At 37.2% G+C, this 23,771-nt stretch overlaps 1 protein-coding gene across 11 annotated transcripts in view; it reads right to left on the bottom strand.

Annotated features, from left to right (window-relative positions):
* The window catches only part of CHD1 (chromodomain helicase DNA binding protein 1), a 72,327-nt gene extending 50,024 nt beyond the window's left edge, over positions 1-22,303 (bottom strand). For 10 of the 11 annotated variants that reach the window (XR_002828028.1, XR_002828029.1, XM_006081192.3 and 7 more), the window contains exons 1-3: positions 22,087-22,303; positions 3,339-3,540; positions 2,038-2,169 (exon numbers count right to left, since the gene is read on the bottom strand). Coding sequence is in view for 9 of the 11 variants with exons in the window: in XM_006081192.3 (XP_006081254.1) it covers positions 2,038-2,169; positions 3,339-3,540; positions 22,087-22,139 (387 nt within the window). In the remaining 2 variants the exon portion in view is untranslated. The remainder of the gene's footprint in view (positions 1-2,037; positions 2,170-3,338; positions 3,541-22,086) is intronic. The other variant, XM_023749717.1, reaches the window with a different exon arrangement.
* Between the last annotated feature and the right edge of the window lie 1,468 nt (positions 22,304-23,771).

Here is a 23,771-nt window from a genome sequence, read left to right as displayed (position 1 = left end):
AAATTTTAAAATCTGTCATCTGTTACATATAAGGGAGCTCCCTCAACAGAAACTTTACAGACATAAAATATTCAAAATGATGAAAAGCAAGGACCTACAAATAAGATTACTCAACTCAGCAAGGCTATCATTTAACATGAAAGGAGAAAGGAAGCTCAAGGAGTTTATCATCACCAAACCAGCATTATAAGAAATGTTAAAGGGACTTCTTTAAGGAGTTAAAAAAATGATGAAAACTACAAATAAAATGGCAGTCACCACATATCTATAAATAATTACTTTAAATGGAATGAATTAAATGCTCCAATCAAAAGACAGGGCAGCTGAATGGAGAAGAAAATAAGACAACAATTTGGCAACATGCACAAGAGACCCACTTCAGATTGAAAGACACACACAAACCGAATATAAAGAGATAGAAAAAGCTATTTTATGCAAAAGGAAATGAAAAGAAGCTGGAGCAGCTATATTTGTATCAGACAAAATAGACTTTAAAAATAAAGGCTATAATACCCCGCTGGTGTGGCTCAATGGTTGAGCACTGACTCATGAACCAGGAGATCCAGGTTCAATTCCTGGTCAAGGCACATGCCTGAGTTGCAGGCTTGATCCCCAGTAGGGGGCATGCAGGAGGCAGCGGATCAAACATCACCATTGATGTTTCTGTCTCTCTCTCCCTTCCTCTCTCTGAAATCAATAAAAACAAAAAAAGAACATTGCATATAAAATACCGAAGATAAGTACCCATCGATAGACAATTGGATAATGATGTGGTACATATATAAAATGGAATAGTACTCTAACATGAAAAAGAATGCAATCTTACTATTTGCAACAACATGGATGGACCTAGAGGATATTATGCTAAGTGAAATAAGTCAGATAAAGACAAATACCACATAATTCCACTCAAATGTGGAATTTTTTTTTAAAAAGTGAATAGAAACAGGAACAAACATAGATACAAAGAATAAACTTATAGTTGCCACATGGGAGGAAGGTTAGAGGGCTGAGAGAAAAAGGTGAAGGGATTAAGTAGTACAAATTGGCAGTTATAAGAGTTACAGAGATGTAAATTACAGCACAGGGAATATAGTCAATAATCTTAATATATAAAGAGGTAATATGCAAATTAGGCCAGGACACCCTATCGGGACAACTGGACAGGTGAAGGTGAGGCCTGGAGCAGAGAAAGGGGATCCTGCCCCAGCAAGTGCAGCAGCTCCGGCGGCCCGGAGCGGACACAGGCATGGGGGCAAGGGGGGCCTGGGGCAGAAGTCAGGGACGGTCCAGCCTGACTTTCTAGGCGGCCCGTGGGGTGCCTCCTCACACAGCGAGAGGCAGGGCACCTCCTCACGCAATTGGGCCTCTAGTATTGTAATAACTATGCATGGTGCCAGGTAGATATTAGACTTAGGGGAGAGGGGACCACTTCGTAAGTTATATAAATGTCTAACCACTATGATGTACACCTGATACAATATAATACTGAATGTCAACTGTAATTGAAAAAATGAATCTATCAACTCTGGAGACCATTATTATTGCCTAGTATGACCTCAATAAAGAATCTTAATTGTTGATATGTCAAATTTTAATATTTTTCTCCCCTATTAGGCTCACATGCACATAGGAACTACAGCATTTATAGCTGCAGCCTATTCTTTTAAAAATATGTTGAGAATTTTATTAATATTCTGTATAAATATGATTTAAACAGTATATTATTTCTTCATTCATATATGTGTAAACACATACGTATGTGTATTTTCCTGGTATTCACATTTAGCTTATTTCTAGTTTTGCTTTGATGAGCAAATGCACACCAATTTCCATTTCTTATTTTGGATTAATCCTTAAAAGTACAATTATTAGGTAAAATCTCTATTTCAAGACTCTTGATACATATATTTAAATGTAGTGATCTTCTATCCTTTAAAAACACTTATTATTTCTAATAATCTCTTAAGTACCTTCCTACTTAAATAATTAGGCATCATATCTTTTAAAATATTAGCTTTCATAATGAAAACTCACCTCTTCTGATCCACTATTAGATGAAACTTGTTGTTGTTGTTGTTGTTGCTGCTGGTGCTGCTGCTGCTGCTGCTGCTTCTTGAGCATTGCGGATCTCTGAACAGCCAGAATACTAGGGCTGGATTTCCAAAACTATAATAGAAATATGGACCAGTAAAGGATAAAGTTTTGAAAAAAACTGAAAAGAGGTTATTTTATTGAAAAGCACTACCAACATTTTCACTGCCTCCAAATAATAAAGATTACCTTCCTTACTCACATGTAATATTAGTGCAATCTAATAAAGATAAAATGTTGACCTTTAGTTGCATATAAATATTTATGCAAGTTTCATAGACAATGTTCTTTTGTGTTACAAGTTAACTTTCAGAAACAAAGTGATAATATGAGACACCAGTGTTACTCCAAGTATGGCTGCTTATTTTTTCTAATTGGTGTGAAGTAAACATGAAGAGCTTAAGTCAGAATGCAAATCAGCTACATTACTAAGAACTTTTTTTTTTCTCCTGACAATATTTTCTCCATGAAAAAAGCTATGTGTTTATTTATATTCTGGTCCAAGCATCTTAGGATTGGATCTCTAAGTAATACTACATATGCTATTATGAAGTGTAGACAAGTTTTATTAAGTCTTGTAGTAGCTTTTACAAACAGAATGTCCCTTAGTTTATTCTATCAGTTATCTTCAAGGAAGCAGAGTTCTCCTGCTACTAGCAATAAAGTATCTCCATGAAGATCTTGAAAGTAGAGATCAGACACTGTAGAAGTAACAAAAAGATCTCACAAAGTCTTTAGTATTTATCTGTTGGACACTAAACATGAAACTCAATGTCTGCCTCACAAAGAAGAATAGGTTTGGTGTGTGTTTATTTTGTATTTGATGTTTTATAGTTACATATTCTCTTCCAAGCCAATTATTCCACAGATATTTAACCATAAGTGAAAATCACTGAAAGTAAATTTTAATTAAAATTAACGTTTATAAAAGCTAGATAAAGAATGCTATAAATTGTCTGGCTAGTGTAGCTTAGTGGTTGAGTGTCAACCCATGAAGCAAGAGGTCCCCAGATCAATTCCTGGTCAGCGCATGTTTTCCAGTCAGGGCATATGCCCCAACTTGTGGCTCAATCCCCAGTGGGGAGGAAGGCGTGCAGGAGGCAGCCAATCAATGTTTCTCTCTCAGATGTTTCTATTTCTCTATCCCTCTCCCTTCTTCTCTCTCTAAAATCAATAAAAACATGTTTTTTAAAAAAAGAGAATCATGTTATAAATCTTCCTTCATTGGATACTTTATTTATTACCTCAGCTCCATCAACTTTTGGTGGTTTTGCTTGAACTTTGTTCTCTCCAGAAGTGTCTGACTCAGACTCTGACTGACTGCCCGATTCAGATCCAGAGTCAGAGTCACTGCTACCTGACTGGCTACTGCTTCCATCACTACTGCTTCCAGAACTGGAACCAGATCCAGAGCCTGAAGCTGACCCAGAATCATCATCCGACTGGCTGCAATATGAAAATGAACAGATTTCAAACAAAATTCATTAGGAATTTAATCTTTCTTAAAAAGTCACCAGAAAGCCGCAAATCATTAAACTTTGTTTATTTCAAACTTTCTATGGCCAAATAGAAAAAGGAAATAAGGTTAATTTATACTAATAACTGACATGGTTAATAGATTTTGTATAATTTGGGCCAAAACGTAAGTAATCAGATCACAATCCTCCTCCAAGATAATGAACATATTCTACCAAGTACAGAATCCTGGGCTACAAACTTGGAAAGTTTAAGTCACAAGAATATTCTTAAGAGGCAATTTGGCTATAGTAAAATATTAAGTAGAACTTGTGAAGAAAAGGTTAAAAAAATGTGTTGAAAATTCTCATGGTAACAGGTGGAAGTTTATTTGTAGTTTCTACTTGTTTTCAAGTTTATATCTATGTTTTATCATTTTAGGAAAATGTGATTTATTATAACTAGGCTAATATAAAATACAAGGTACTAGAAAGTAAAATCAGTAATTGTTTCTCTGAGAAAATCGACTGTCATGATTCCACAGTAATAATCTAAAATAACAGCAAATTCTCACAATCTTTCCTAACCTCTATACACACGAACGTGAAAGCAATTAATTGTTCATTGAGAAACTATCAATTTCCCCATTACTAATTTTCAGTTCAGGGAAGCCTAGATATGGTCTGAACTAAACAACTGAATATATAAATTATTATTATCCCCAAGGCCATTCACATTTGAATTATTGAAAATTACAGAATAAAATTTTTGACACACAGACAGCCTTTGATGTAATTTCATCTGGCTTTATAAGCAACAATAGGTAATGTTGTTATCTATATAAAGAAAAACTCATGCTTCAAGTCTTCTGTTGTAATTTTCAGAAAAACCACCAGATGGAAGTATTACTCTATGAAAATAGATTTCATTAAAACGAATTACTTCCTAAAAGTAATTCTCCTTTCCAAGAGCAAGGAGTTAATAATTTCTACATGGAAACAGTGACATAAAAGTTTGCAAGAAAAGTTTTTATTTCAAACGTGAGATTTAAATTAAAATGTTTAAAATACAAATATATACAGATTTTTTCAATGGAAATATAGAAACAATAAACAAAAATTTGGTTCCTAAGAGGTATGATATAAAAATCATTTTTGTGACAATTTCTATCCTCTGATCACATGGTTCTGAGGTCTAGAAACAGAAAACTGCCTTTTAATTAAGTAAAACAACAAAAAAAACTATCCCTTAAAAAAAGGGGGGGGGAAGCATATGTAATACTTTCAACAATAAAGATTTATAAAACAAAAAAACAAAACAAAAAATATTATCCCTATTTTACTTGAGTCCATTGAGAGAACTTTTAGCAAGAACATTAGAGAAGATATTTTTCCTTATATACAATTTCATTCTACTGTGACCTGAGAGGTAAGAGACATCTACTTATTCAATAAACTTAACTGAGAACAACCATGTTAGGCACTGGAAAGATGGAGATGAGACAGTCCTTTAGAGAACTTCATAAGCCTGGTATGGATAGATGGTCATGTCAATCAATAAATACCATTCTGTGCTATATTTAAGATAATGGATCCAGGTATAAAGGGAGCACTGATGACACAACCAAGTTTGGTACAGTAATATCAGAACATTTAGAAGAAAGCATAGTTGAACTAATTCTTTAGGAAAGAATAGGCAAAAGGGATTTCACTTTAATTGTTTATAAGCTTCTTGAGGGTACTGTTTATTTTTCCAGAGTACCTACCATAGTACCTTTTACAGGTGGCTACTCAACAAATGCTCGGAAAAGTAAACAAATAAATTATTTAATCTGGGGGTGAGGGGCCCATCATGGGCCTATATCTTAGTCATATCTTGACAGTCCTTCAAGATGAATAGGGAGTCAACATTCCTTATTATTAGGCAAGACATGGTTCTGGCTGGAGATAAAAGCAAACAGCCTGAATCTAGGCTACTCTAGTGGCATAGGTTTATTATTAGAATGTTTCTACCTTAGATATTAGAAGTATAAAGTATTTATTTACTTTGTTTAGTTATTCTTAATGTGGTTAAGAACAAGATTTCTTTACAATTCTTTTTGTCCTTTAGGAAAACTCGCTCCCATAATCATATTATTGTCATAAAGTCAACTGAAAAAATCTAATTCTGTATGGCCAATTGATTTAATTAGGGTCATTTGCTTTTTATTCATTTGGATTTATTATTTACTTGGATTGAACCTGAGAGCTGCAAAACTTATAGTCAAAGTCCAGCTTCCATCCTATCTCCTCTATACTATGCCCTTTCTCCCCATTTAGTAATTATTTTTAAAACTTATTTCCCCCCTTTTTTAACTTAAGCAAATTATGAATGTTTATATCCCCCTTTCATAAACAATCAGATTTATACTCATATGTGTGTGTATGTGTGTGTGTATACATACACACACACACAGAGACAGACAGAGAGAGAGAGAGAGAGAGAGAGAGAAAATAACAGGAAAATTCAGCAAAAATTTAAAAATTAGTGAATCTGTGCAAAAGGTATATAAAAAACATTCTTGCAAAGAACTTTTATGCATAGATGCATAACTCATGAACATAGACAATAGTGTGGAGAAGGCCTGGCGTGGAGGAGGTCAATGGGGGAAAAAAGGAGACATCTTTAATACTTTTCACAACAGAGATTAATTTTTTAAAATTCTTGGTACCATTCTTGCAACTTTTCTGATATTAAAAATTAATTCAAAATAAAAATGTAAATAAAACAAAAACATTTCCAATACCACAAGCTTTTGTCATTAAGTGAAATCTCATTTGCTGATAAAGGATACAAAATGAGAAAATTTAAAAGCCACCAAAGTCAAATGATTATGAGGTTGGTAAACATTCGGTAGTATGCTATTATACAGTCAGTCAATAAAATGGCCAAAACACAGGTGAAGTATAAAAACTACACAAGCTTTTCCTAAAGTGACCTGGAAAAGTAGAAATATTAAGAAAGTGAAACTGAAAACCAATGGTATATAACAGCTGCCTTAGAAACTGCTAGTTGCCTAACTCAGCATATCATCTTTTCCTTAATAACAGAAATACCACTGTTATGGTCACCCAGTATAAAAGAATGTATAGCACAAACTCCCTGCAGTAACTGCTATTAGCTCAAGTTCAAATAAGATATTAAGCAGAAATGTTGAGTTGTACTTGTCCCAGAAACTGTTCAGTAGGGGCTGACGAAAGTAGGCAGTAGATACTCCCATTTTTGCCCTTCTGATTTGCCTTCAAAACTTTCAGAACTCTTAAAACTTGCGGCTGACAGAAGAAAAGATGGGGAAAGTGCTCAACGTTTACATCTACACGGGTTCGAATAGTACAGAGGCCAGTATCTTTATCCAGTATTCGGAGGGTTATTATAAGCCAATGTTGTTAATAATTTGAGTGACCAGAAAAATTACTATTCTGTTCAATAAGACATGTAATCCATTTTAAAACTGTTTTTTCAAGTTAAATTTTTAGGTGCTTTATAAGTGCAGCTATCGTCAATTATTTACTTCCTTGTGAGTTCCATGTAACTAAAATGTTATGATTCAGTATCTATGAAGTAGATTGGAGAAATGCTTTTCAAACTCTAAACCAATATCAAGATAATTTTTTAACTGCATATGCCTAGGCCCAATCCCATAATCTGTGTTGAAGCCAAGCACAGTGAATCTGTGCAAAAGGTATATAAAACACATTGAGGTTTCCAATGGCTTACCTTTGTTCTTAGGATAAAATGACTAAAATCGGACTTCTGCCTACCTCTCCAATTTCATCTTAAAACCACTCCCCTATCTCTATTCTGCACCCTAGCCTCACTTACTTCTTTCAGCTCTTGAGTTTGCCATGCCTTCTCACCTTACAGCCTTGGTATAAAACAATTCTCCATACCTGGAAAGCTTGTTAATCCTCCTTCCCTGGTACTCCTTCTCTACTCAGCCTTCAGTTCTAAAATTTAGCTTTCCTAGACCTCTGCCCCCAGATTATAGAAGACAACTCAGGATTGCTGATACTTAGTACGCACTTAACATAAACTAGTAGGGGGTGTTTTACTAAATAACTGTATATTTTCTAGCACAGTGGTTCTCAACCTTCTGGCCCTTTAAATACAGTTCTTCATGTTGTGACCCAACCATAAAATTATTTTCATTGCTACTTCATAACTGTAATGTTGCTACTGTTATGAATCGTAATGTAAATATCTGATACACAGGATGGTCTTAGGCGACCCCTGTGAAAGGGTAGTTCGACCGCCAAAGGGGTCACAACCCACAGGTCGAGAACCGCTGCACTTTACCTGACAAACTCTGAAAATATACATATTTGTAAATTAATTATTACTACTACTTCCTCTTTGATTTTTATTCAAAAACACCATAGTTTTCGTTTTTTCATATAATACTAGAGGCCCGGTGCACGAAATTCATGCGGGGGGGGGGGGGGGGGGAGGAATCTGGGATCCCTCAGGGGATGTCTGACTGCCTCTCGCAATCCAGGACCTCTGGCTCCTAACCGCTTGCCTGCCTGCCTGCTCGCCTCTAACCACCTCTGCCTGCCTGATCACCCCTAACTGCTCCCCTACCAGTCTGATCGCCCCTAACCGCTGCCTCGCCCCGCACCCGGGACCCAAGATTCCCTCCTCCGGCCAGTCGCAGGTACCCAGGATCCGGGCTGGCTTCGCCTGGGCTGGCCACAGCAGCAGGGGACTGCGGGGCAGGCAGCTTGTCCCTCTCTGGGCCACAGGCGCAGGCCCAGCCGCTGGCGCCCAGGACTACGGGGCGTGCAGCTTGTCTCTCTCCTGGGCTGCAGGATTTCTTGCTCTTTCCTCCTAGTTTCTCTGCCTCTAATTTTCTCCTTTTGTATTTTTTCTTCCTCCAAGTCATCTATCTAATTTTAAATTGTTTGGGGGGGAAATAATTTTAAGAAGCTACTTTTAAAGAAGCAGAAATTTGGAAACACTGGGTCTACTTACCACATGGTCACAAAGTACCACTAGTTCCTTTCAATGATGCATATGATATCCAATTCATAATGGTCCCCCACCCTCTTATCCCCAATGTCTTATACCTGGACAGCTTTATTCATGTATGTTAACTGCTTGACCCTTATGGCCCTTTCTCTCATTTACACACCAATTAAGACAAAATTTTAAATAGCTCTTCACAGCCTCCAAATTATTTTCATACTGTATTCCATTTTATCTTCACAACATCAACAAAAAATATCTTTGTAGGCATTTACAGGGAGTTTTTCTAGACCCTTTGCAGAGAAGGCAATCCTATCAGGGTCTCAGCTTTAAGGAGACTTAATTCTATAGTCAAATACTTAATTCCAATCCCAACCCCAACCTCCTGTTCTGAGGGCCTTACATCCTTCCAAACATCCCGTCCTCTCATATTTGCTCAGAATTTACTGCTCTCTCCTCTTCTGACTTTGAGTTCCCTTTTATTCCTGGCAAGTGGAAAGTTTTCTCTGAAGTTCAGCCATGCACCTACTTTGTTCCCCAATGTTCTATTTCATTTAGCATTTTTCATGTTTGTGGGTAGCAGTGAGTCTATATTATATAGTTCAGCCCACATATGGCAGAATAGCAACCTCCCTTTTCTGTACCCAAATCTCCACTTAAATCAATCCTTTGAACTCTGGAAAACACTGAGACCTGTACTGGATATATGAGAACAATGTATTCTCAAGTTAAACAAAGATTCTTTTATATTACAAGTATTCTTTGCTTTTTTTATCACAGGAATTTGAAACTATTCTGCAATGGAACATAAAGGAAGAATAAAATAACAAATGACCTTAATAAGAAAATGATAGCAATGAGCAGTTGCTTTCCTTACCACCAGATCACTAATAGAAAAAACCGGCTCTGATAAATCTTGGAATAGATTTTAAAAAGTCAAGAAAGTAATATTGGACTGGGTGTAAAAGTTCTGAAGAGGAATGAAAAGAACACCGCAAAACAGTAGCACTAAAGAAAAAAAAAAGACTGCATGTTTAAACATATGTAAATTAAACTACCTGTATCAGAGAGAGAAAGGGCCATAAGGACCAAGCAGTTAGTTAACATAGGTATTCATTAAGTCAGGGCCTTTATTTTAGTTATTTTTATAGATCATTATCCACTTTAACAGAACTAGAAAAACAATATGGAAATAGGCAGTGAGTAAATAATTACAATTAGAAAAAACAAATTAGTGGCCAAGGCCATTAATAGCTTTCAAACTTTAAGACCATAACTTATATAACATACATTTTATATCACGATGAAGCATATATGCATGTGTACACATGTATACATGAAAAAGCTTGATGAAATAATACTCTACAACACTGCATTTTCTATTGTAGTTTATATTATTTCTTTCACTTAAAAATCTTATCATGGTCTTGTAATGTGTTGCAACTCACTATTTAAAATGTATCAGCTTAGAACAAGTCATTTAGAAAATGAGGTTTAGCTAGGCAGATGATGACCAAGATCAGACTACGTTTAAACTCTATAAAATTATACTGTTAAAATTTGTTATCAATTTTATCTTTTACTACAAACCATAAAATAATTATTAAACATTTGAGCCCTGCTGGTATAGCTCAGTGGTTTAGCGTAGCAGACTCATGAACTAGGAGGTCATGGTATGATTCCTGGTCAGGACACATGCCCCAGTTTGCAGGCTCAATCCCAAGTAGGGGGCATGGAGGAGGCAGCTGATCAATGGTTTTCTCTTATCATTGACTAGAGCAGGGGTCCTCAAACTTTTTAAACAGGGGGCCAGTTCATTGTCCCTCAGACCGTTGGAGGGCCAGACTATAGTTTTAAAAAAAACTGAACAAATTCCTATGCCACTGCACATATCTTATTTTGAAGTAAAAAAACAAAACGGGAACAAATACAATATTTGTATTTGCATGTGGCACGCGGGCCGTAGTTTGAGGACCCCTGGACTAGAGGGCCGGTACACGAAATTCGTGCATGGGGGGTGGGAGTAGGGGTGTCCCTCAGCCAAGCCGGCACCCTCTCCAATCTGGGACCCCTCGAGGGATCAGGCCTAAACAGGTAGTTGGACATCCCTCTCAAAATCCAGGACTGATGGCTCCCAACCGCTCGTCTGCCTGCCTGCCTGATTGCCACTAACCGCTTCTGCCTGCCAGCCTGATCATCCCTAACCACTCCCCTGCCAGGCTGAATGACACCTAACCGGTCCCCTGCCGGCCCAATTGCCCCTAACTGCCCTCCCCTGCCAGCCCGGTCACCCCTAACTGCCCTCCCTTGCCGGCCTGGTGCCCCAAGACAAAAATCCTGTTATAAAGTAAACTTTGTTAAAGCACAGTACAATACCTTAAAGTCTCTAATAAATGAGAATAAAGCTGCTAGAAATAGATGCTAGGAAGGATAACATTTAGCATGACTGGGTTTAGTCATGTTGAATCTAAGTTAAAGACAGTAAATTCAAAAGTTTCTGTAAATTCAGGAATCAGGAATCAGATGAGAAATAAGGCCTATGTATATATGTTTATGCTTGGAAGTCACTAAGTAATAGTCTCATAAAATACATTAAATTTGTTATTAATGACACGATACATCTCAAATTAAATAATTTATAATTACAACAGGTAGGTAAAGCTTGATAACAATTTTTTTCCTCATTGGTATTCCCTATCACGTGGAAGTCTAACATGTAGAGATTACATGATGTTTCAAAATAATCTTTAAAATAATTGAGTAGGAGGGGTTAGTAGTAGGTAGAATTTAGAAATTAAACTAAAGTGGCCATGAGATAAAATACGTTGAAGCTAGATGATATGTACACAAGGGTTCATTTTACAGTTGTCACTACTTTTGCATATGCTTGAAATTATCAACAATTCTTAGGTTAGCACAAATAAAATAAATGTCTACATTTAAAACTTCAATTTTAAAAAGCTAATCCATTTATATGAACCCTGGCCAGTGTGGCTCAGTTGGTTGGAGTATTGTCCCATAAACCTAAGGGTATTGGGTTCAATTCCCAATCAGGACATAGATTTCGGGTTTGGTCCCTGGTAGGGGCATGTATGAGAAGCAACCAATCGGTGTTTCTTTCTCACGTCAATGTTTCTCTCTCTCTCCCTCTCTCTAAAATCAATAAACATATCCTTGGGTAAGGACTGAAAATGTACGTATATATTTATATGCCTTTAAATTACTTTAATGAATACCATCATACACACACACACACACACACACACACACAAACAACCCACAAAATTTCCAGCACCATATGCTTTGCTAACAAAATTATTTGTAATTTGGTGTTTCATCACAGTCTGCATATACCCATGGGAATGTTTACACATAAAAACAACCTCCATCTACTGTGAGTCATATAGCAAAAAAAGTTAATCAATGTAGTATAGTATGCCTGGGATAAGCTACTGCACACTTGGCAAATGCTTTGGTATAAAATACATGCTAAAATTGGAATAAAGAGAAGATCATGTTTTTGTACGCGTGTACAGCTAGTTGTAGTTCTTTTCTTATAAAATTCCTTTTCAGCTCAAACTTCCTTTTATTAATGAATCCAGAATTTAGTTACAGAAGTGGAAATATTGCAGTAGTTCCATCAAATGGCAATCTATATATAAAAGCCAGTGCCCATGATGACCGTGATGACCAAACAACCCGTCACAATGAGATGCATTGAGCACCTCTCGGTCCCTCCCCCATGGCCCACAGGCTTCAATCGCAGCAAGGTGGGTGGCGGGTGGGAGGGGCTGTGAGCAGTGGCAAGCTACCACATGTGATTTCCCACGCTGGGCCTCTAGTAATCTATATAATAAAGAGCCAGGGTCGTAATGACCAATTACAACCGAAGGCTCGACCAGACCGAAAGTCAATGCGGGGTTGCCGTGGCGACCCAGCACTGACTGGGGCCGCTGCGGACACCCCAACCAAGCACTGACTGCCTAGGGGGCTGCGGATCAGGCCCAGAGAGAGGCCTGCAGAGAGGCAGGGTCTGATCTGTAGCCTCTGTGGCAGCCGTTGATCAGAACTTGCCTCTCTTTCTCTCCCGGCCTGGCCAACAAACGCGCCTCCATTTCTCTCCAGGCCTCCATTGGGACTGCTGATCAGCCCTGCCTTTCTGATCAGGCCCCATTGATAGGCCCAGAGATGCTGACTGGCAGAGAAACTGACCAATCAGAAACAAATCTGGGTGAATATAAGGAGCCAATGGCTCCTAGGAGGTGGAGCTTTTGACGCTGACTGGCATAGAAACTGACCAATCAGAACCAAATCTGGGTCAACTGTGAGGAGCTAATGGCTGCCTAGGAGGCGGAGTTATTTTTTTTTTTAATATATTTTATTGATTTTTTACAGAGAGGAGGGGAGAGGGATAGAGAGTTAGAAACATCGGTGAGAGAAAAACATGGATCAGCTGCCTTTTGCACGCCCCCTACTGGGGATGTACCCGCAACCAAGGTACATGTATCTGCTGAGCCAAACCGGTTAGGGCGGAGGCGGAGCTTTTGATGCTGACTGGCATCGAAACTGACCAATCAGAACCAAATTGGCCAGCAGAGGAGAGCAGTTGGGAGCGAGATCAGGCTGGCAGGGGAGGGCAGTTAGGAGTGATCAGGCAGGCAAGCAGAGGCAGTTAGGGGTGATCAGGCAGGCATGCAGGTGAGTGGTTAGGAGCCAGTGGTACCAGATTGTGAGAGGGGTGTCCGACTGCCGGCAGTCGGACATCCCCTGAGGGGTCTCCGATTGGAGTGGGTGCAGGCTGGGCTGAGGGAACCCCGCCCCACTCCATGCATGATTTTCGTGCACCGGGCCTCTAGTCTATATATATAAAAGCCTAAGCGACCATTATGACCGGTCAACTAGATGACCAGATGACCGGGCGGTAGCTATGATGCATACTAACCACCAGGGGGCAGATGCTAAATGCAGGAGCTGCCCCCTGGTGGTCAGTGCACTCCCACAGCCAACCTCCTGCAGTCCCTCCCCACTCCCCACCAGCCAGCCCCACCCTGATCAGGACTAGGTGAGAAGGCTCTGATCGGCCCAATCGCAGGTCAGGCCAAGGGACCCCACCCGTGCACGAATTCTACCTCAAGCACAAAAAAACAAGAACGGTTTTCCTTGAGAGCATTTAGACTATAACTCCACTCTTCTCCAATGGCCCCATTTCTTTACGTAAAAACTCTTCAGCATAGTAATTATTGCCTTCTAACATCATTTTTCCTGGATATAAAAAGTACTTTTTGTTTTATGCCTTAGCCTGTCAAAATACCTCACCTTATATTATAAACCACATTGCTAGGACTTTTAACACACACCAAATTTAAGATTACCAGCGTTTTAAATGATCTCTCATAAATTTTTTTTTTAACTTCATTCTGTATTTGGCTTGATGCAGAAATTAACCACCTGTCTTATAATCAAACTTCTCTGTCTCCTACATTTTAACTGCTGAGGACTCTTATTTCTGTATTTACCATATGCACATGATAGTACAAATAGTTAAGGCTTAGGTTTCTTGCTTGATTATAAACTTTAGAAAAGAATCTCCAATTTTAGCATTTCAGGATATCTATGACTTAGTAGTTGCTCAATCACCAAAATCAGCAATTTTCAACCAGTGTGCCTCAATAATTTTTAAAACACACAAATACCTGACTACTTAGGGGAAATGACCTCTTTTCCCTTAGATTGTCACATTACAAAATGACAACAGCCAACAATAGCTGTTGCCTGTAAATGAGTCAAAATTATACCTGTTTTTGGTCACATCAGCAAAAATATTTTTGGGGGGTATGCTGTAGAATTTTAGTGATTAGTTTATGTGTCCCATGAGATGAAAAAGGTCGAAAATCACTGATCTAAATTAAACAACTACCTGAAGACACAGAACTTTATTTATGAAAGCAGCAACAGGAGAGATGTACAACAGCTACTAGGAGTGGTTCATTAAGAGCTCTCCACTATTTTTGTGCCTTATGCCTCAACTCTGAGAGATACTATAGCTATTGGATCCCAGAAACCAGTACAGTTTAGCCAGAACTTTTAGTGTCTACTGTATGTTAATCTCAATGATAACTATATCTCACCTAATCTATACATACTAAAGAAATTTTCAAATGTAGTTTAACATTTACTTAAAGTTGACTTCTTAACTAAGCAGTCACCTCGCATCACGACACAAAATATATTCTTAAATATAAACAGTAATGTTTTCATTAACATAGAAGAGAACTTGATTCTGGAACAACAGATTCCTAAAGTTTCTCCCTAAAACCAGAGGTTCTGACCAGTCTATATGTCATAATAATCTTTCTTCAAGTTAATTTTCCCTGGGGAACCTTTTTTAAAAACGAAAAATTTCTGATTCAGTAGGTCTGGGAACACACACACAGGGAAATTTTTAGGGTTAAAGGAATCCTTTCTATACAGTACTTGGGTGAAGATACATGATTCCATGTACTTGTCAAAACCCATAAAACTGTATTTCAGAGAGTAAATGTAATATATACAAGTTTTTAAAAAATCAATCCATGTGACTGAGGATCCCAGGATGGAAGAATGCAAGTAACAAATGAATCTAAACTTCATTACAAATTTATGATTTATCCATGATGACGAGGGGAAGAGGAGAGCTAACTTGAGTAACTTGGGAAAACAGTTTTTTAATTAGAAAACTGTAAGGCTAAGTATAATAGCAACTGTTCACTATACATAAATATTGTATTCTAGTTAATAAATTTGTTTCTTCTGGGAATATCACTTAAAAATTCCAAAACTGCATCCAGCCAGCGTTGTTCAGTGGTTGAGTGTTGACCTAAGAACCAGGAGGTCAGGATTCAATTCCCAGTCAAGGCACATGCCTGGGTTGCAGGCTCAATCCCCAGTGGGGAACGTGCAGGAGGCAGCCGATCAATGATTCTCTCTCATCACTGATGTTTCTATCTCTCCCTCCCTCTCCCCTCCTTTCTGAAATCAATAAAAATATAACCAAAGTTCTTGGAGAAATGGTTGATTCTAGGGCAAAAGGATGGAAAGTGAGTAAAAAGACACAGAAGCCAATTTGAAAGAGAACTCCCAGTGAGCAAACTTAGAACAATGTGAGCAACAAAATAAATAATTTATTGGCTTATAACCCAAAGTATAAAATACATACACATAAGTCCTTGCTTATATATAAATGAATAATTGAATAAATGGGGGAGAAATGACTTCTTTATAGAATTCCATTTAATATATGTATACTAGAGACCCGATGCACAAAATTCATGCAAGGGGCTCGGCCCTTGCAGCTGTGCCCTAGGCCAGGGGTGGGCAAACTTTTTGACTCGAGGGCCACAATGGGTTCTTAAACTGGACAGGAGGGCTGGAACAAAAGCATGGATGGAGTGTTTGTGTGAACTAATATAAATTCAAAGTAAACATCATTACATAAAAGGGTACGGTCTTTTTTTTTTTTTAGTTTTATTCATTTCAAATGGGCCAGGTTCCGGCCCGCGGGCCGTAGTTTGCCCATGGCTGCCCTAGGCCCTCGCAGCCACTAAGGCTGCCTGGCTTCATCTGGAAGGTCATCCGGAAGGTTGTCCAGAAGGACACCCAGAAGGTCGTTTGGCTGTCCGGTCTAACTAGCATATTACACTTTTTTATATATAGATATCTGCTCCAGCAGAGATGTAACTATTTCCCACTCCCTACTCCCACCCACCTGAGTAGACTCTAGTGACATGCTTCAAAAGAATACAGAATGGAAAAGGAAAAAAAGTAATTTTACAGTGGAAAAATGTGGCAAACACTTAAGTGATGGCCAAGTGATGTAGGTTAATATCATCAGTAATGCCACATGGATATTATGCTCCCCATATAATGTGAATAGAAAAGCACGTTTCCTCTGTGATACTCTTTCTAAAAACTGATAACCCTAGCTTATCCTAATAAAAGCACCAAATATCCAAATTTGGGGGCATACTACAGGATACCTGGCCAGTTATTCACAAGACAATTAAGGAAATCAAGAAAGACTTAGAAACTCTCACATACCAGAGGATACTGGGGAGAGTTAACAACTAAATACAACATGGTGCTCTGGATTGAATCCTGGAACAGGAAGAGACTGTTAACGGAAAAAACAATGAAATCCAAGTAAAGTCTGGAATTTAGTTTTTTCAAAAAGATTTTAAAATATTTTTAAATTGGGTTTCCCCTCTGACAAGTGGGAATCATTGATACTGTGCACATCAGTTTTGTGAAGATGAACTGTGATAAATTCATGTAATGCACTGTGCACTATGTGTGTTATGCCTGGCTCAGTCAGGGTAAGAGCTCAATAATTACTGGTTGCCATTATTATTGTTTTTTGAAAAATGAAATGTACCCAGCCTCTTGCTGGCATGGCCCATGACACCATTTTTGTGGGGTTCCCAGAAAATAAAAAGCATGTATAACAGCAGCATTAATAACAAAAAAATAAATAAAAATGGCAAGGTTCTTAATGACTCCAGGCAAACAGCTTCATATATATGCATACTGGGGTCCCTCAGCCTGGCCTGCGGGGATCGGGCTGAAACCGGCTCTCCGACATCCCCCAAGGCATCCCAGATTGCAAGAAGGTGGTTCTTGGGTGATGCACCCCAGAATCAGGCTCCCTCCTTTCTGGTTCCAGGTGCATCACCCAAGAACCGCAGCTGCCAAGTCACCGCAGCTCGGCAGCTTCTGTGTTGAGCATCTGCCGTCTGGTGGTCATTGTGCGTCATAGCTACCGGTCGGATGGTCACTTAGGCTTTTATATATATAGATTTAATATGAAAACAAATCACTTGGGAATCTATTTAAAATGAAGATTCTGATCCATTAAGTCTGAGGTGGGGCCCAAGGTTGTATATTCTGAACAAGCTCCTAGGTGACCACAACTGGAACTGCAACTTTTCTATTTCTGTATGTTTTTGAATTTTCCATCAAAAATGTAAAACAAAAAGGTTTCTCCATTTATTCGTTCTCTTCACTACAAAGAAGTACCCATGTAACCCACCAGTCATCGAGATCTTAAATAAGCAACTTTAGCAATATTAAAGACACTGTTTGCCCCACATTATCTCATGCCTATGTAATGTCTTTGAGAGTCAAGTCATATACAATTCTCTTATCCTTATGAGCCACCAATAAATCTGAATACAGTAACCTAGACTGACCACAATCCTAGGAAATTCTGTGAAAATTTTGATGTAATCAATCCTACTTGGAGAGAGTAACCTATAACTTAAGCTCCTACTTAACAGTTTGAATTTTTAAAGCCTAAGAAATTATCTTGAATGACCTTAAATTCAGTACATGTAAATTTGAGGAAAGAAAAACTTAATAAGAAAAGATGCAGAAAGCACATACTGAACTGAGAAATTAACAAAATATGAGATGAAAAAGTCATACTTTCCTGCAATTAATGACATCACAGGAAATTTTAAAAAACAGTTTCCTTAACTCACTGATTTCTAGCCATTCTGGCTTTGGAATTTCATGTCTTCCTTAAAATGCTCTTTAGTACAAATTTTTGAAATTTAAGAATGAACTTTTTTTTTTTTAACTCTGAGATAATTGCAAAGTAAGCTCAGGAAACACCATTTTAATTGGTGTGGCCTTTAGAAATTGTTCAAATTCATTTAGTGAAAGAAATAGATTCTGATGGCAAGAAATCTTTCTTTTTTAAAAAAAACATTTTTATTAATTTCAGAGAGAGGAAGGGAGAGGGAGAGGGAGAGAGAGAGAGAAGCATCAATGATGAGAGAGAACCATTGATCGGCCACCTCCTGCACACCTCCTACTGGGGATCAAGCCCTCAAGCCAAGCATGTGCCCTACCAGGAATCGAACCCTGACCTCCTGGTTCATAGCTCAACCACTGAACCATACCAGCCGGGCAAGAAATCTTCGTGTGTGTATACATAAATGCAATGTTGCCAAAAACGGTATAGCACAACATAAAACTGTATATCACAGAGTAAATGTAATATATGCAAGTTTGAAACAGTTAGATGGTGAAAAATGTGACCTGTGTTCAATTTAACCTTGACTTGATGTTCCTTAAATTTAACAGGTCATTTAGACTATAGGGCTTCTCATAACCATTAAAAAGTATTTTAAAGACTGAATTTCTGTAAAAGAGATTTTCAGTTAGAACATTTCCATTCATCCTATTTCCTACTCATTGCCTATCCAAAACACTTTAAAAGTTGAGATCTAAAAATTCTTGAAGCATAAAGCAATAATTAAAATATTTTCTATAAGCCAAGGAAATATAAGTGCAACAGAGTTCCTCTAAGTAAATATAAAATTTACACACATGTATTTAATACATACATAAATATATTAAATCAAGCATTGTTAATACTATAAAAAGTTGTAATGAAAAAATTAAAGAATTCTAAGAATCAGGCCAACAAAGCTCAATTGCCAGCTACAGATTAATTCTAAATGATTAAGAACATTATCACACATCACCAACAAGTTCTGTCACTCTATAAGAACTTTCAAGAGCATAACATATAAAGTAATTATAGTGATTCAAATAAATTCTTAAATTTACATGGACAAACTTAGATTACTAAAAATTTAATCAGCAAAAAACAAAAAAAATTAATCTACAGGCAAGCAGAGTTCTTCTGAGTATTAAGCATGTATAGCAATCATTCAAAATTTAGTAAATGTGACTATATAATTCTGGCCTTTACCCATAAATCTATTTCTGAAGTAAATCATCATTCAAGATAACTGAAAAATAAAAAATGTCTTACTAGGATTAGAAAACTTGGTTGCATATAACATAAATTCACACAGCTAGAAACTGATGCTTTGAAATCTTCCAATAGTATTTTTAGAAAACTTAACTTCAATGAGATAGTAGACTTTGTGCTGAGTTGAAACTGATGCACAGGTGCATCCTGACCCACATTTCTTAGTAAATAAGTTTCAAAATTGACAGTTATAGCATAGCCAGAGACATTTTCCTATGTGTATTTTTCCTTTCAGTAAATAGTTATAAAGAGCTTTCTACACGGAAAGAATTAAAAAAAAATTTTTAGTAGAAAGCTTATTATATACCAAGCCAAAATGTCAAATGACCTTTCTTAATTCTATTTCATTTCAGGAACTTCCACAAAGGATAAAAATAATCTGAAGCAAAAATGCATTTAAAAACTCTAGTCAATAAAAAGCAAATTTACAATGTATATAAATTTTTCAAGCAGAGTACATTTCTCCTCTCATTACTCTGTATTAATATTCATAGTTAGGGTAACTTCTGGGTTTTTGCAAGAAAATCCCTATATCTATGAAATTCAACTCACTTTTTTAACTAGACACAATCTCCCTTCTCTGGACTGGCCTGTTATGAAAGCTTGGGATGGGGGGTGGGAGAGAACCTAAGAGTTAGTAACAATGACAGTGAAGCAAAGGAAAAGGATAGCATAGCAGCAATAAGGAAGAAAATGAAAGTAAAATAGAAGCAGGTTCTCCTTCTGATAAACACCAAGGCAGTTGTAAGAATAGATAACACTTCTGAGGATTAAAGCCTGTATGGGTGAAATAATGACTCAGAATAATTAGAGAATATGCAATTATTTAAAATGAGTATGCATTATAAAAGATTACTTTAAATAAATGGATTTCTCGGGGTTTAATTTCTTTCCCCTATACTATCCAATTTCACTTACTACTGTACTGAAGTCACCCTTTGCTTCAGATATGGCAGCAAAATACATAAAAGATTACTGAAACAGGTCAGAATATAACAAAGCATAACCTCTTGCTCCCAAGAGTCTTATTTCCTATTTTGTGGGTAATTTGGTTCCTATGTTTCTAGATATTTCTACCTCTTAACCATCTCATTGCTCACTAATGAATAAGAGAAAGTGGACAGTGTGATTCTCCTATTCACTTACTACAGTCAGTATACCTGTAGAGATTGAATCACAGCTGAGATTCATCTTGTAATTTAGCCTCTCAACACTGATGATTCTAGTCAAATTGTCTAAAACATTATACTTTATACATTAAGTAGTAAGATGAAACTTCAAAATCATTTACTTAAATTCTTGTTTCACAGTTAAGAAATCATTCGGAGAACTAATTAGTGCAAAGATAGTGTCAACTCTGATTTTAGTAACTCTTAGACCAGTACTTGTTCAACTAAATAATGCTGCTTTCCATAACTGCTCCTTTTTCACTATGATGCTCTTCTTATCCAGTCTGCCTATGAAAGCTGATAAACTAAATAGCCAACAAGACCAGAAAATCTCAAGGCTCAAGTCAAACGAATAAACTACTGTTTCATTGTCTATCCAACATTTTTACTGAAATTCTGACTGCCAAAACGTTCCTGTTTCTTGTCCATCACTATAATTAATGTTTCAGTTATGTAGTATCCTATGTGTTACATAAAACATGATGCAAATTATAATAAGCAAATATGGAGCGCACAGTATATCAGGAACTATGTTAAGCCCTTTTCATGTAGCATTTCAATCCTAACTTTAATACCATAATTCCCATTTTATAAGTGCAAAAACCAATTCTTCAGAAGTTAAATAATTTGCCCTAACTCACAAAGATAATACGTAGAACTGGCATAAGATATCAGGCAATCTGATTCCAACGTCCATATTCCCGATTTCCACATATAATAGCTACATGGATTGTATTATTGTTGTGCAGATAACTCAACTTTGAGGTCTACAGATGAATTTAAAGACTCTGTATTAGAAAAGGTTTCTTACAAATTAAAATAGCTTAATATGGCTTATTCCCATAAACGGTATCTTCTTTGCAAATACATGGCTCAAGTAAGAACCTTTAACTCATTCATATACTAGTTTAATTACAACTCAAATGTGAAAGATAATGGGGGGGGGGGGGGGAGTAGCACTGCAGCAATACTTCAACTAATGTCAGATCAGTATTGTCCAGAACTTTTTGCAGTGATAGAAATGTTTTCTGTCTGTGCTGTCCATCATGGTAGCCACTAGCCACAAGTGACTAGTATTGGAAATGTGTTTAGTGTGACTAACTGAATTTTGACTATTTTGTAAGTTTAATTAACTTAAAGAGCCACACATGGCTAGTGGATACTATATATTAGACAGCACAAGTAGAGAAGACAAAATGCCAGAAAAAAAAAGACAATCTTACTGCTTTTATTTGGAGAGTGCATTAACAGTCAAATCAAGTTAAATGTCTTTTTACTTACTCTTGCTTTAATTATTAACCCAAACAATAGAAACCTCCAAAGATTTAAGACAAACTTTCTATGAACTCTTCTTTGTATACCTCAATGGAAAAAAAAATAATTAAAATTTTTTACCAAACAAGCTTCATATATTAGACACTTTTTAGTCTTTGGATAGCTAAGAAGAAGAATCTGAATCTGAAAACTCTGCCACCTATTAGGAAACTAAAAATAATCACAAAAATTTTAAATTCTCTTCATAAATACTTGATAGTAAGTGCTTACCTTGATTCTCCACTACTGTTTCTAACACTTTCTTCATCACTATGTCCATTCATTGTAAATATCAACAAGTTTTAAAATGGAATATAAATCTTCCCAGTTTAAAAGATGAATATAAATACTCTTCCTTGAATATCAAAAATTGACAGATGAATTTTCTTCAACAGACACAGGTTTCCTGGGACCCTTTTTGATTCACCTAAAAAACATATTAAGAAGGTAAGAAAATTTCACTAGAAGAAAAAAATTAAAAAGTCTATTTAGAACTTACACAAATCTAAACCACTTAGATTAGAGGTGGTAAGGAAGAGGTAGAGATCTTTTATTCAAAATACCTAGGCTTCTATCAACTACATTCCTGACTATTAACTAGAATTTAGCACACCACTGCTTACTTTTGACAGAAGAAATTAAAATATTTGTGGAGTGATAAAACTTTTAGACTGATTGCAATGTGTAGCTATATATATATATGTGTATATATATAATATATATATACACACATATATATAATAGATAACTAAAGTAAAGTGGTAGTATATAACATATACATATACCCAAAGAATAGAAAATGGAGTCTTATTAAATACTTGGTCAAACAAATTAAGGAGGGAAAGGTTACCTTTAATTGAGCACTAACACCTATCTAGCACTAACACGCCTAGAACTTCATATACTCAAGTGAGGGAAAGTTTTGCAAATGCTCACATGAAAGCAGAATAAAAGAATATTAAAGGGTATCATATAACCTTAACAAACATGTATAGGTCAAAACAAGTATGTTCTTTCACAAGTAAACCGATAGTGGACTGAAAAAATTTAAATAATATTTATCCAGGTTGGACTTGTAGAGATTCCATTTTTTTAAAAAAGGTAATAAAATATGTACTATTTATTTTGTAATAAGGGGTTTAGGGCAAAAATCATGGATCAAGACACTGCATTTCCACTTTTCAAGGCACCAGCACAACACTGGAGATTCACCTACAAGCCATCCACGAATAAACAAAGGAGATCTCTGGCAGGGGAGGGAGAGGAAGAAGCGGGGGAAGGAGACGTCAGATCCTTCCCCAGCCAGAAAGTACCGAGACAGCCAACAGAGCAGAGCTGTCCTCCGACCTCCGCGAAGAGAATTCACTCCTGTGATTTCCACTCCACCAAAAAAAGGGGGGGTGGGCACAGGCCGTTGCCAATTCAATCATAGCAAACTCCGTATCTATACAGATCGGGATTTTAATTCTCCAGAGACTACAGTCCAGCACACTCCGCAAGAACTTGGTTATCCAAAAAGTAACCATACCCTGAAACATGTATTCCTGAGGTTGAACACTCATTCCAGCCAGCCAGAGAGCTCTACTGTTACAGCAGTCTTACTTAGGAATCTAGATACTCTAGCAAACTGCCTCTCCCCCGACAAGTCTCTCTCGGTAGAGAAAGTTCGCTCCTCTTTCCGTTCTTTGCTTTCGCCCCTCAAAATGGCTTTCTTTGTACACTGCAACTTCCTTCCCCCCTCTCCTTCCTTCTCCAAGTCCTCTTTCTGAGACCCTTCTCGCAAGTCCCGAAGCCCCGGGCGCCCGCAGCCCTGTCCGAGCCGGTCCAGCATCCTAACAATGACTCTCCCCTAAGTCATTAAGCCTCCGCCACCCTCTTCACGCCCCGTCGTTTCAGTTGTTTTGCTTCTGCGAAGT

This window comes from Myotis lucifugus, unplaced genomic scaffold (genome assembly GCF_000147115.1).
Source record: "Myotis lucifugus unplaced genomic scaffold, Myoluc2.0 scaffold_0, whole genome shotgun sequence".
NCBI classification, from domain to species: domain Eukaryota; kingdom Metazoa; phylum Chordata; class Mammalia; order Chiroptera; family Vespertilionidae; genus Myotis; species Myotis lucifugus.
This window is presented reverse-complemented; position numbering and strand designations above follow the sequence as displayed.